The sequence below is a fragment of the Eurosta solidaginis genome, chromosome 1 (assembly GCF_040869045.1).
Source record: "Eurosta solidaginis isolate ZX-2024a chromosome 1, ASM4086904v1, whole genome shotgun sequence".
NCBI lineage: Eukaryota > Metazoa > Arthropoda > Insecta > Diptera > Tephritidae > Eurosta > Eurosta solidaginis.
Window position 1 is genome coordinate 95,673,500 of NC_090319.1, and position 15,165 is coordinate 95,688,664.

Genomic DNA, 15,165 nt, shown 5'->3' on the forward strand with positions numbered 1-15,165 from the left:
CAAAAAGTTTCGCTAGGGGGCGCAGGGACTGAGATATTTAGAAAAATCAAACGGAACGCAATGAATTTTTAGATTGATTTTTATGTAAGTTGATTGACTAATAATATCTCCTTTCCTACCAACTTTCCAATCCAAGTAATGTGCGCTCCACTTTTATATTTTTACTTCTCATAAATATTTTTGCAATTTCTATGTCAAAATTTAAAAATCAAAATTTAGTAAGAATATGTTTTTATATAAGGAGACATTTTTCGCTGATTTTTGTCCATTTATATAAAGGAAATGCTTAAAATTTTTTTTATTTTATTTTTATTTTACCTCTTCTTCTCCTTCCCGGGTTTCTTTTTGTTTGCCTTAATATGCAATTTTTAAGTTTTTGTTATTCCGATTGGGTTTACGCACACTCACGGAAAGGCTCAGGTTTAAAAGACAGTTTCTCAGCAGGATCAAATCTATAAAATTGTTTCCTTTCCGTCCTTAAAACTAAAGCACTTGTGGTACAAGTTTAAAATTAATTAGATAGCTCACTTGAGCTTAAAATATTGCATAATTTTTTTGTTGGAGGGGTAGCCAAAAATTGAAAGAAAGCTCAGATAGACGCCGGAAGAAAAGGACGAAGGAACGTAAAGGCGGATTTACATAAACGCTTTGGTTACGTTGTTTCGCCTTAGATAACAATGGAACACCTTTTCCTTTTTTGCGCTTTGAAGCGACCGATGAGTTTTTGTAAATCCTCGTTTACTGTCCTTCGCCCTTTAATTCCGATGTACAGAAGTTGCCCAGATTAAACTTTTTGATAGTCCGTGATTTATTTTCATGCACAATTATTAATGTTTCTTTACATGTGATTCTGGCAAACTTATGAACAGATTAACAAGAATAATAAAGGAAAATCGTGCTAGTTTCATAATATTCATAGGAAAATGAGAGGCGTGGCAAGTTTCGAATGCCTTCTAAGCGTGCATTTCTACCATTTTCAAACTCAAGCAATCAAATAGGAGTTCATTTATGAATATTTAGTTTAGTTTTATGTAAGAATTTATTATTTTGTTTTTTTTTTTTTTTTGTAAATTTTTTCTAAACGCTTCTTGTTAGTTTTTGTAGCAAAATTATTTGCTTTTTAATGAATTTATTAATCTTTTTTTTTCAAATTCATTTACTCACTTGGCACTGCTCGATTTATTTATATTAAGATTATCAACGAGTGACATAAGTGAACTATCCAAATCGCCGGTGAGTATTTTTCCAGTATTAGCAGGTTGCGTTTGTTGCTGCTGTTGTTGTTGCTGCAGCTGTTGTTGTTGTTGGGTAAGTAATTGCTGTTGTTGTACACCAGCCATACCAAGAGCACCTGCTGTAACAATATTTGTTTGATTTGCTGCGGCTGGATGTGTGGATGTGATGCCCGGTTTAAGAACATCACCCAAAGCATCGAAGCCTTTTTGTTTTTGTTATGAAATCCACATTTTACGATTGATGTTTTGTTGTTATTGTTTGGTTAAGCGTACAAAAGTGCAGATACCCACCAAATTCCATTTTACATACAAATGTTTTTTTTTTTTTTTTTGTGATAATTTTTACGTTTTGTTGTGTAAGGACATTTACACATTTACATTTAATGAGCCCAGGGATGAATATTTTATGTATAGACCATATATTTTGCAATGAGTTTACCCGTAACAGAGACAAATGTTTTGTGTTCAAACATATTTTTTTTACATGAAAAAGCATGTTTTATGCAAAGTTAGTTCAAATTTTTTACATCACACCAAATGTTGTCGTTTTTGTATTAAGAATTTTTAAAGTTTTTGCAAATTTTAAATAAATTTTATTTTATTTTTCAGAAAATCAGTTAAATTTGCCAAATTGTATTTATTGTTATCGTATGGATATGTATATTGTTTTTTTTTTTTTAATTAATAGTTTATCATACGTGCCACCATATTTCCATTTATTATGAGTTTTAGTTTTTTTGTTTGCCGTAATTATGATACAAAATATGGTTTGTGAGTTTACATAAAACAGACAAACATAAAAAAAGAAAAAGAGAAAAAATACAATATAAATAAATATGACGATTTATGTTTTTTACATACTATTATATAATTTCTATATTTCTTTAAATAATAAATTTGTTTTTCATAGCTCAGTCATTTTAAATAAAAAAAGGTTCATCTCGAAAAGGGCAACAAAACGTCGAAAACTTACGCACCCATAAAAAACTCTTAATCTAGGATATGATTGGTATTGTAGCAAATTTTGGGAATTTCTTGATTCTTTTGTACATTCTGTTCACATTCGAATTGATGAACTGTCGAATAAATAACTCAAATATTTAGTATAGCAAAACTTTCTTTATTTTCAACACTACTATGGTAGTAGTACTTCACAATTAAATTACTCGCGTACTTCACTTACGTTTAAAATCAAATTGATCAACTATCCCTAAGCTTGCACAGCTTTCAGTTGCTCCGTTCGCCTATTTCTACTACGGTCTAGCCTTTTCGCCTACAGCCATCTGGAATATTTGCTTATAAGTTTCTGGTTTCTGTATCTCATAATTGATTATATACATGTTTATGTGTGAGTAATGTCATCTTCGCTCTTAGCTGATTACATGTATGTGTGGCTGCTTGCTTTGCTGTTGTTGTGCAAAAGCATCGAAACTCGCAAGATTGAAACGGAAAATGTAAATATCTATTACCCTATATTTACCAGCCGTAAGGCTCTAACTCACAACAAGAAGAAGAAATGCGAGGAGCTTTGAGAAGTTGTCTGCAGGGACCATTGTGGCATGGGTTAAAAAATTCAAACAGGATGCCGACTCCGGAGCTATATACAGTTGAAATTGATAAAATTGCAAAAGCACTCCTCCCTACCCACGAAATAAGGGAAGATAGTAACTTCCACAGGTTATTAACATCCATATTTTATCTGGTATTACAACGGACGTTCATGCTGTCCAAGTGAGCTTCCCCTACCGGGGTAGCTACCACCTAACCTAACCTAACTTTCAGTAGAAGCTTGAAACACAATAAGGCTGAAGGGTCAGATGGCATCCCAGCAGAAGCCATTAAGGAAATTGCATAAATGTGCCTAGATGCTGGATATGTATAACGCATTTCATTGTCCCCGCAACATGGAAAAAGCAGTACCTTGTGTTAGTTGGTAGTAAGCCATCAGCCATCAAACTTTTCGAAAGGCTCCAAAAACCACGCATCGCAAACGCCGTACAATAAGCAGGAGGACTATCAGAATAGCAGAATAGCTTCAGGCGCGGAAATGCACTTAAGGCGCATTTGAAAACTTCCGTACAAGCGTAGAAATAGCACAGAGAGGTAACGCTAAATCCAAGCGAGCTATCCTCCTTGCAACCTTAGACGTAAGAAACGCTTTAAACAGCGCCAGAAGGGCAGATATGCTGGCCGCCTTAGAGTAGCGATTCCAAATACAATGCTACCTACACAGCGTCATCGGAAGCTACATTGGTGATCGCGTCCTTATATGTCAAACCTCAGAGGGTCCGCGTACCATGAAACTCACATGCGGAGCAGCACAGGAATCAATTTTTAAATGTCTGATGATTCCTTGTTCGTTGGATACACAGATGAAATATAACATGCTACCTACAGAGCGTCACCAGAAGCTACATTAGTGATCGCATCCTTATTTTCAAACCTCAGAGGGTCCGCGTACCATGAAACTCGCATGCGGAGCAGCACAGGGATCAATTCTTAAATCCCTAATGATTCCTTGTTCGTTGGATACACAGATGTCTGCAGTCATTACAGCCCGAAACACAGAAGAATTAGATATTAGAATCTAGTTATCAAAATTGTGTTGGCTTTTGTGACAGCTGTAAGGATGACCAGATAGCCTCATCTAGTCCGATCACACGATTTGCCTCAACTTGCTTTAAATTGAAATTTCCATTACCAAAAGTCTGCTTGCAGAATCGGAATATGCAATAGTTGAACTCTTATCGGAATGCCATAAAAGTTTCTTAGCTTATTGCTTTAATTTGCAGAAAGGGTAGAAACAAATCAATATTATTTTAAAATAAAGGGGCGTGGCACCTTTCATACAAATCAAATATCGAGAGTTAAATATTTTCGAAATCATTAAAGTAATTATAGTGCGATTTGCTTGAAATTTGGTAGATATGTTGCATTTTTGGTAGATTAACATATGAAATACTTTTTTGGAAGGGTAAACTGTGATAGGACAGAATTACAATAAGATAATCCAAATCTAGATTCATACAAGTCTTCGGCATCTTAACTCCTTTTTCGAGGTAAATCCTCTAATAAAAATTACTGCGCTATGAATAATTTGGTGAGCGAGAAGTAGAAGTTAAGAAGATTTGCGATAATTACTAACAAAGTAAAACATTTACACAAAACAAATTAAGAAAAACTAAAAAACATAGACTGCATTATTTTTATGTATTTATGTATGCATGTAAGTAAAAATATATATTAAAATGTGCAAGGTAGACAAAGAGCGAGAGATATAAAAATGGTGACATACGTATATATGATATATGAAGAGAGTGTTACATTTGGAGTGTGTGTGATGCGATATGTGATGGTTTCTTGTTTAGTGTAAGTATTCGATATTTACCAAATGCGGTTAAACATGCAAAAATTTCGCACATACACAACAAGTTTATAGATATTGTTATAAGAATAAAAGCGTTTTGTATGCTGAACACCAATGGCTATGAAGCTGTAGGAATGACATATTTAGTTTTCAAGTTTTGATATATAGTTTGGTTCTTAAATTAAATTTAATCACATAAGAATTAAATTAATGAAAACAAATTTTTAGAAAAAAAATTAAGTAACTAAAATGTCTTAAGTAAATCATTAAAAAAATTTAGAATTTTAAATTTAAAAAATACGTAAAAACAAATGCAGAGTTAAAACTTAAGCACGATTAATAAAAAAACAGCGATTTGAGACTAAAAAAGTTTCAATAGAGTAATTATTTGTATTAACTACATAAATATTAAATATTCATAAAACACTACGAAAACACCAGAACACAAAAAAAAGATGTTGCGAGGTCTTCTGAAGAAAAAGTGGATTGTATCTTTCAACAGACCCATCTAGCGATATGTATTTTGACCTGGTGAGGGCGAATTTAAGATCCGTTTAGCTGGAACACTTTTAAAGTAAATTGCAAAAAAACTGCTAGAATTCGAAATACTTTGTCAGTTTTTAGTAACTTACTCGATGTTCAATGAAGTTGGGCCTCAAATTCGTAATCAGCACGTCAAAATTTATCCAAGTTCAACTACATAACTCAGAATCAGGAACCCAACTGTTTCTCCTTGTATAATAAAAGTATTTGAGAAAAAATTATTTTCGGACTTTTAATTTTTTAGTCCGAAAGTTACAAATGAATTCGGGCTTTTATTTTATAAGTCCGAAAATAAAAGTTAAGTCATGACTTTTATTTTTTAATGACAGAATAAAAGTCCGGCCATATAACTATGGAACGGCTCAGCCAAATGAGACGAAACTTGTTTCATACAGAATCCTTTTTGTTTCAATAAAAAACGATATGTCAAATTTCAATGTAATATCTCAATTGGATTAAACTTTATGGCCAAAAAACAGGTTGTTGTTGTTGTAGCGACAAGGACACTCCAAGGGCCCAAGGCTATTAAAGTAACAGGATTCGCCACGGGTAGGTGAGGTTGACAATTGGGTTGGAGAAGCTATATTTTGCGCTGGCAACACTTTGAAAGGGTTGTGCTACACAACCCCTTGAATCAATTTGGCGTTTTCGTCGCCTCTTACGACAGGCATACCCGCCGCGGATATACGCTAAGCCCCTAACCCGCTGGGGGCCCAAAAAACAGGTGCAAGTTTACTATGATAAGTATAGTACTATGAGAGTGGGTTATGGGTTTTCGGTGCGAATTTCTGTTATTAATAACAAATATTTTGAAGTGTCCCTTCAAATCCAGATATTTAGGAGAACCGATTGGTAAAAAATCATACTCTAAAAGTCACTTATCGTTCCCGTCCTGATATATGGTGCATGGACCATGACAACATCAGATGAAACGGCTCTGGGAGTGTTCGAGAGAAGAGTTCTTCGAAAGATTTGTGGACCTCTACGCGTTGGCGATGGCGAGTACCGAAGAAGATTTAACGATGAGCTGTTAGAGCTATACTAAGACATCAACATAGTCTAGCGAATTAAAACACAGCGGCTGCGCTGGCTAGGCTAGGCCATGTTATGCGAATGAAGGATGACGCTCATGCCTATGGAAGCAGAGGTAGAGGGCGGCCCCCACTCCGCTGGAAGGACCAGGTGGAAAACGATTTAAACTCCCTTGGTGTGACCAACTGGCGACGGTTGGCAGAGAGGAGCAACTGGCGCGCCTTGTTGGACGGCCATAACCGTTTAAACGGTTAAGCGCAATTAAGTAAAGTAAGTAAGATTGGTAAAAAATCGTTTCATTAGGATGAGCCGTTCCATAGTTATGGGCGCGGACTATAATTCGTCCAAAAAAATGCATGAATCGTCATGAAAATGTTATGGGGATTCCGGAATCCCATGAACTTTCACCTAGAAAAAATTTTTGACCTGAACTTTTTCGAGTTAAAAAGAAACGAGGCCAATTACAAATTTTCATAGAAATCTTTTTTAGGAGCAGTTTCAAACGATTTCGAAAAGTAAAAGTAAATATTTAACTCTGGTGTCAACCCCTGAGACAACCTATAGTCTTCAGATATATGTAGTTCTCTAGTCTAGTTCAGCCGGTCTTGAAAACATAAATATGTATGTATATATTCTTGGTTGAACAAAATAAGTGCATTACCAAGGAGTGGGTACCCCGAGTGATGCTCTGAAACTTTTACGTGCACCTCAGTCTTCGGCACTCAAATTTGCTAACCCACAGCATGATACACCACCTAGCCGAACAGTAGCACGGGAACGAAGATGAGCCCTCCAGGGATGGAAAACCACTAAAGATGTTATGATCCATTGCAGCATAGACTGACGATCTAATGGGTTTTACGTTAAATTGCAAAAGGCTGACTGAGAAGTGGACGCCCCTCACTGCCCCTTTAATATAGAGCAGGCGCTTAATTTTGGAGAGTAAATTTTGGGAACTGCAAATCTGATCTTAGCATATTATGACTCGGTATTACGTCGTAAGTTTCCATGGTACTTTTATTGCAACTCCCCACTTAAATAACAAGTAAGTGAACTTAAAAATAGTGTAGAGGTTGGAAGTTGTTTTAGAGTCCGAATCTGCTCCTTAAATTTCTGGATTACCACTAATATTTCTACGTTAAGTTTTCGCACTACGCATGTGCCTGTAAGCAGACCTATTTCATATTTTAACCGGTCTTGCGCTCATGAAATCTTACAAAAATTTCAAGGACACAAATTAAATAAATAATTTATTATTTCAGCCCTCAGAGGGTAAAAAGAGCTTGAGTCCTTGAAGATAGTGTAAGTAGCACCAAAACGCGTACTTGAGAAATAAAACGCTGTTATCGCATTCAACAGAAACAACCTCAAAGCTTATTGAATATACACCAAAAATTGTTTTATTTGAACGCTTTTTAGATAAAAGTAGGCGTTAAAACAGTTGTAAGTATGAACATGTAACGATAATTAAGACCGCGTGTAATGTTAAAAATATAGCTTACAACTACTACAAAGAACATAAAATGCGATAACGCTCACTCACAAATATTTACGCTTATTTAAACTTAAACAGGACACTTAATCAGTTGACTTAAGCTATACAAAACTTATAAGAGACTGAAAAGGACGAAAACAACAGAGGACAAGAAAGCAAAAAACTATAATAGAAAATTAGGATATTACAAACAAAAAACAAAAAGTAAATCCAATGTCAGAAACTGGCGCTAAATTCAAATAAGCTGTGACTTTTGGAACCGCATAAGTTCATTTGTAGCTGGAGGACAAACGGATAATAGCGGTGCATTGCTGGTCAGCTGACATTGACATTGAGTGACAGGCAGGCACTAGCAAAAGGAACTGACACACATACATATACAAAAGAAAAAGTTTGCGGAAAAATTAAAACAGCAGCAGCAAGATAGCAATTCAATTCAGAAAAGCATTAGAGTGAATTATTGTGAATTGAGGAGCGTGGAGTACAAAGCGTGGAGCATGTTGGTAGTGTTTTGAAAACGAGCATGGCTTCAATAGAATACCAGCGATTCGTATGTGTGCGTGTATGTCAATGACAGCAGAAATATTCTTTTAAACATATTAAATAACAACAATAGCAACTAGAAAGGTAAGTACTATGTAACTCTAAGAGTTTTATATGCTTAACTTTTCACGCGCTAAGTATAAACAAATCTAAAGGAAAAGCGTGTGGAGAATAATAAGGAAATTTTGTTTGGTTTTGTTTAATTTTTTTTTTTTTTGTGTTAGCTACACGTTTCTTATTGTTGTTGTTATATTTAATCAGTAAAGCTGTGCTACATTTTAATGCAATCTAAGCCTTTTTCCGAGAGTCAATGCAGCAACAGGCAACGAACTTATTTCCACAGAACACACGCACGCACATAATATAACTACCCACATACATACACAAATACAAAATACAAGAAACAAACATAGATTTCAGCTAACAAGTGAGGACAAGAGACAAAAGGACAACGTGTGCAAGAGGTAAGAAGTAGTTCAGCTGAGAATTGACACATCGGTCTTTGTGTATGTATGTTTATTTATAGTAGTATATTAAGTATGCATGTAATTTTGGCACTTCACCTGGTGGGAATTGTTGCGCCGCTGATGTCACTCCAGTTGCTGTATTCATAAAGAGAGTTTCCGCGCCCGCAGCTACCCCTTCGGGCATAAAAGCGCCAGCTGCGTCATTTTGTTGATTTGTTTGCATTTGTTGTTGCGGCGGTGCATTAAATATCGGTGCATCCATTGTGTCGAAGAATGGATTTGGTAAAATTGTGGCGCAGCCAACGCCACCAGATGGCGCTGTTTCATAATCCATAATTTCGTTTGTATGTTTCGTTAGTTTTTGTTTATTGGATTTATCGAAGTTTGAATACAAATTTTGTTTGCAAATTTTTCGTTTATGAAGAAAAAGTAAAATAATAAATATTTTTTAATAACTAAATTACTTAAATAAAATTAACTAAAAATAACTATTTGAGAAAAGTAAATGGGATTTCGCTTAAAAATAAACTAATTCTTGTGTAAAATAGGTTGGAAGCCAATGTTAGCAGACAACTTTAAAAACTCCTTGAATATTCTATCTCATGCCACATGCTGCAGGGAGTTGTCCTCTTCCCAAACTCCTAATCTTTGTAAACCAAAAATTAGGCAAAGCTTACAAATGCAGCGATATCATTGCACTAATATTAAGTTCACTAGGTTTAAAATTTTGGCCAAAAAGACAGTAAATATACCGTCGTAACCTTTCTTGTGATTACCTCAAACTATTTTAAGAATAATTTGAGTCCCGGCCGGCTCGGATGGACATAATTGAACCACACTGGCGGAATGGGTGGAATACTGATATAAAGATACGCTTCATGTCAGCTCAGCAAACGCTGGACCGACAATGCTTCCTGAAATCATTTGGTTCCTTAAGGTCCAATTATCCTTGATGACTGGAGTGCAGAGAGTTCACTGTCCAATGGGATCTTTTTGGCAACCCTTTCTACTACAGCTGCTGTCCAACTTACACCAGAACTAGGTTAAGGTATTTTGTTCCTAAGTTCAAGGTCGGGCTTATTAGAAATTTAGTCCACGCAACGCAGCGGTTCTCTAGGAAATTATAGCTGACTTCACTGCTGTTTTATGTAGTATCAACAAGGGCATTCACGAAGTCCAATAGAGCATCTACCGGACCAACACTCAAGTTGCTGTAGCCTAACCTAACCATTCCCTTCAGTTTTCGGTTCTTTACCTTTCGCCATCCCGTTCCCCTTCCTTTTCTCATAATACCCTAATTCACATTTTTTGTTGCTCTAGTTTGGTTTATGTCCACTCACTGAGTATTTTTCATCTTGCCTTGTTCATACGCAGTTTTGAAACTTTACCATCTTGTTGTTGTTGTTTTTGTTGTAACCCAACGGTTTTAATGTTATGAGGCTTCCAACGAAACAATGCCCAGTTAGGGACTCACATCTGGGCACTATTTAGTTTCTTCAATTTTAAAGCAATGGAATACTATCGGCTTGAACGAAGAAGCAGATATAGCTTTCCATCCAGGCAACATATAGTAGCTGCTAGAATAGAATAGTCTATACAGGTAGATTAGAACTTCCCATACAGCTAGAGCTTAGGATAACCTTGGAAAAACTTGTCAGTCGCTATGAGGCCCCTACGCAGAATTATATATTCGAGCAGTACATCATCTAGGTGGGTTTTTTAGAGAAAAGGCAAATACACTGGATCCTTTCTAGGGCCTAGACCTAGTTTTCTATTATAGTACATAGATTAAAACTACTTCTGCTAACATTTGGCTGCGAAATACTTCAAAACAATTCATTAAAAATACACTAAAAATAAATAAATGGAGGGTCTAGAAAATTTTTATATAGATACATAACTTTCAATATAAAGTTTCCGAAGTCAAATCAGTCTTATACTACGTTCACACTGTGCCACAAACTTGAGCTTATTTAGAGAGAGTATTTAACACAACAGCGTTTCATAAACTTGAGGTTGTGGTGCAAAGTGAACATAAATTATATTAACTGTGTTTTTTTGTTTGACATGTATATACATATGCACTTAAACTTTATATGTACTGACAAGTGCATAACTTTATCAACACTTATGAAATTGAATCGCAGAAAATTAGTACTGCTAATTTTAGTATGCATATTAATCAGTGTCAACTGAAATGTGTCTCTCTATTTTATATTTACACTATTCTCCATTTCTATCACCGAAAAATGTGTGTGTCCACGACTCCGATTCAGCTATAGATTATACACTAGCCATCATCGCGTCGTAGTGAGAAGTCTGGTTCAATTTGTGAGCCAGATAATTTGTTAATTTCTTGTCTTTTGTTTGGCAACACTGCCCTTATTAACTCTAGTTTTTCAAAAATAGATGTCGCTGCATGGCCTTTAGCTATGTGTATGTGTTAAATGAAACACAACAGCGACATCTGCCTATCACAACTCATGTGTACAGAAATATAACGACCTCTGCTACTCAAGTCTCCGAATGATCCGCAGCATTCCGGTGAGAATTGAGCGTGGTACGGTGCTAGATAACTCAATGGATGATGGCTACTATGATTAACAGAGTTGCGTGTCTCCGCTATAAAACAACTCGTTTTGTGGCGAGTTATTTAACCACTGCCGCGAGTTTTCAATAATTGCCGCTAGATGGATCTCCTAAACTTGTCTAAGATATGATAAGCGTTTTTTTTTACCCGCAATTGTAGATGTATATACATGTAAAAATGGCTATTTTCAAGTTTAGTCTGGACGCTCAACCCCCAGTTCGAGTTAAATATAAAAGCTATCTTTAAACTATCAATTCGAACTACAGATGCATGAAGTGGCTTAAAGTTTACATTGCAATTTCCTATACGAATCCAAGGAAAATATTTATATATACAACGAAATAATAGACAGATAGCGTAGATACACTTTGTTGTTGATCAGTTTTACATTGTTATAACTTAAAGAATTGATGGCATGCATACCAATCTGCACTAGTTTCAGTTAATCATACCAAAGTTGCCAAAGTAAGATTAAGGTGTTAATATTTATATGTTTATGAATGTATGTATGTTAATAATTACGAAAATTTAGTATAACAACAATAAAGTATTATTAATGGAACACAGCGTTAGCTACATTAATCATTAAGATGGCCCTTTTTAAAACATACCAAAACATAAAAAAAAGTTATTACATTTGGTAAAGCTTTTATAAAAGGATTTAAATACATAAATATATATACAAATTGTTTATGAAAAATACAGATTTGAATATATTTGAAAAACAACAGTTGTAATGTAGAGAAAGCAGTTCTAGGATGGTTGGGAAACATTTAAACGTCAACACAGGAAAGAAGGCAGGTACTAAAGGAGGTGTTATTTCCAATTAGGTACGACTGATTTGCTAAGAAGCTCGCACACAAAAGGAATGAATAGGTTTTTCATTAGAAGGGAAACATATTTCACTTACCGGCTGGTTCAGTATTACCAAAAACAGACGAGAAATTGCTATCCGAAACGAAAGCATTTGCAGCCGCTGAAGGCGCACCAGCACCATTGAAACCTGCGTATAAATGATGTCAAATATTAGAAATTTTACAATTTATAGCATAGATATGCAAACTACAAAATAAACTACATATATTTTTCTATGTTTATCAAATAGCACAATTATTAAGATTTAACACAATAGTGATTTTTAAGAAACAAAATGATTTGTGACAGTAACTGAGCAGTGGTGTAAGAATAATGTAATCTAAATCTTACAATCAACCTTAGCAATAAAAACAAACACCCAACAAAACCGCAGTTTTCGTCACAAAATGCAATGATTTCTGCTCCGACTATGGTAGCTGTAGATGACTTAGTAAGCTGAGGAAATAGAGCGTTTGTATCTGCGAACGCACCATATATTGCTCGCCGCTTTAGTGGCAGTAAAAGTCTTGGCCATTGGTTTATAATGTAGCAGCTTAATGTTCCTGTGACGACTGATTACGAGAAACATATCCCGATACAATCAATCATTCACGGTGATTTATTGAAAGTTGTCGCTGTTATTCACTATGATCTTAGAGTCGCTGTGACAAAATCATAGGTACGCGTGAATTTGCTAACTCTAAAATACGCTAAATGTTTACTTATACGAAAATAAATTGAATAAAATTTTAACCAGTTGATTTCTAACATCCATATGAATGTAGCCTAGATTGCCTCGCTCTCCATATAAAAAACAAAAGTCCAATTTATTCGGGTAAAAATTTAAGAGTAACATAAGATGTACCAGCTTTTTTTAATACTTCAATACTTTGACCTTTTCCTATAAATAAAATAGCTGACCCGGGAAACTTTCGTATGCTATAAAAAAAAATATCTGGTAGAACTAACAGACGATGCATGCCTGAACTTTAATTTGCATGCAAATTCAAAACGAAATTTAAAAAATTCTCTTCCTCTCACTCTAGCTTCAACCACTCATCTTCACTCCCACAGCTTCCTCCCCCCCGACACCACCATCGCTTACCTCATTTCCCCATATAACTCGTTCCCTCTTTTGTTTTTCCTGCCTTTTCGGTATCTCTAACCTAAACCGCTTGTCCTTTACCCCATATTTAGAGGGGGCCCAATTAGTTTTTCCTCCAGTGGTCAACACAAGCGGCTGGGATCTTAATTCCAAATAGTCGTTTGTCGTTTGTTTAAAATAACTATTGAAATACTTTTCAAACTAATCGCTGAAGTGGAGGCTAAATAGAAAAAGTCAAAAGCTCCTACAGTGCTTTGTATTTCTGCAAATATTAGGCAAAAATTAGGGTATGAAACCGAAGCTTACAGCATTGCACATTCAACCGACCCTATATGGAGCACAAGTGTGGCGAAGGAAAGCTGAGGTGAGCTCCAAGAATAGCATGCAAAGCCTTTAAGCGACTTTGAATATACCTGCGGTAGGGCAGATTTGTGGTGGCTTAAATCGACAGGCTCGAAGCCGAACAAAATTAAAATATTATTTCCGTGCCTGAGGGCCTTCTTGATCGTGTTAAAAGCATAGCGTCACGAATTCACAGCGAAACGAGCTACAGTTCTCCAATGTTCGATACACACTATAGGATCCTCTTTGGTGGAATCAGAAAGCCGAGAAGCTTAGTCAGAGACTAGGCATCTCAGTTTCACGGGGAGATTCCAAATTTCGGTAGGAGATCGTCAATATCCAAGAGACGGGTGAGGAGTTACTGCATCCAGTACAGAATAGGTACCTTATTTGATAGCCAGCCGGTTCTTCGGCCCATCGGGTCAGTAACGATAACATCTGCTTAGTCAGTGGAGAGAGTGAGCCATGCATCTGGTGAGTAATATATCGCTTTTTTAATTTGGATACATGGGTAACGGATAAAGGAAAGGCACCCTTGCACATATAAGAGTCGTACCTCTCAGCACTGACTTAACCAGGCTAACAATAGGTGATACTGATAGGAAAATATTAGAGTATATGAATGTCCAAGGAACGTTCTAACTCTAACTTCAAAATTAAGTCTTATTATTTTTATACTTTAGTTTGGCGAACTAAGGTACACAAGCAATAACTTACATATTCTACTTTAAAAAAAAGTGAGAACATAAAACAAAATTGTAATAAAATAAAAATAAAAATGCATGCTACCATTATTATGCAACCAAACATTATTGGTATTTTGTGCACCACCTGTTGCCGCTGCTGCAACACCACCACCGACTGGCGCATCAAACATATCAGCAAATGGATTGCCTAATTGTAATAAATCATCGGATGCTTTGGTGCCGCCTGCAGCACCACCACCGCTGGTGAGAGCAGTCGTACCGCCATCTGTTGCTGAAGCTGCACCAAACAAATCAACTATCGGTGCACCAGCACCGCTGGCTGGTGGTGACGATAAGAATGGATTTGTTAATGCAGCACCAGCACCAGCGCCACCAGCGGTTGCTGCAGCGCCACCTGCTGTCGGTGAGGAGACCTTCGATTGCTGGTAAATTAAAAAAGAATATATGAGTTAACAATGCTTTTTAAAGGAAATAAATTTTTGTTTAACTCACTTTGTACTGATTCATGGCCGCTTCCTCTTCAGCTAATACCTGTGCCTTAAGTTGCTCGTCGATGCCATTGGTTGTATCAAATTTGCTAGATGCAGCAGCTGTGCCAAATGATGAGCTGGTGGAAGACAAGGCAGTGACAGCGGATTTAACATTTCTTTGATTGCTATGATGTTGATTTAGTTGTTTATATATTTTTTTTATTATTTAAAAGAATGTTGTTATATATTATTATATATTATTTTACATATTTTTTAATTTATTTAAAATTTTATTTTTAATATGTAGATATTTTTTATATTGTTGTTTTAATTTTGTTTAAATATTTTTATTTACAATTAATTTTTTATTTTTTTATTTCATATTTTTTATTTATTTATTTTTTATTAATTTTT

The 15,165-nt window shown here is 35.6% G+C and overlaps 1 protein-coding gene across 24 annotated transcripts in view; it reads right to left on the minus strand.

Annotated features, from left to right (window-relative positions):
• lap (like-AP180) overlaps positions 1-15,165 on the minus strand; it is a 165,121-nt gene that overhangs the window by 46,648 nt on the left and 103,308 nt on the right. For 8 of the 24 annotated variants that reach the window (XM_067759197.1, XM_067759203.1, XM_067759202.1 and 5 more), the window contains 5 exons: positions 14,774-14,936; positions 14,364-14,703; positions 12,183-12,275; positions 8,779-9,000; positions 1,165-1,438 (listed from right to left, as the gene is read on the minus strand). In XM_067759197.1, coding sequence (XP_067615298.1) covers positions 1,165-1,438; positions 8,779-9,000; positions 12,183-12,275; positions 14,364-14,703; positions 14,774-14,936 — 1,092 coding nt within the window. The remainder of the gene's footprint in view (positions 1-1,164; positions 1,439-8,778; positions 9,001-12,182; positions 12,276-14,363; positions 14,704-14,773; positions 14,937-15,165) is intronic. The other 16 variants (XM_067759216.1, XM_067759215.1, XM_067759198.1 and 13 more) reach the window with 12 other exon arrangements.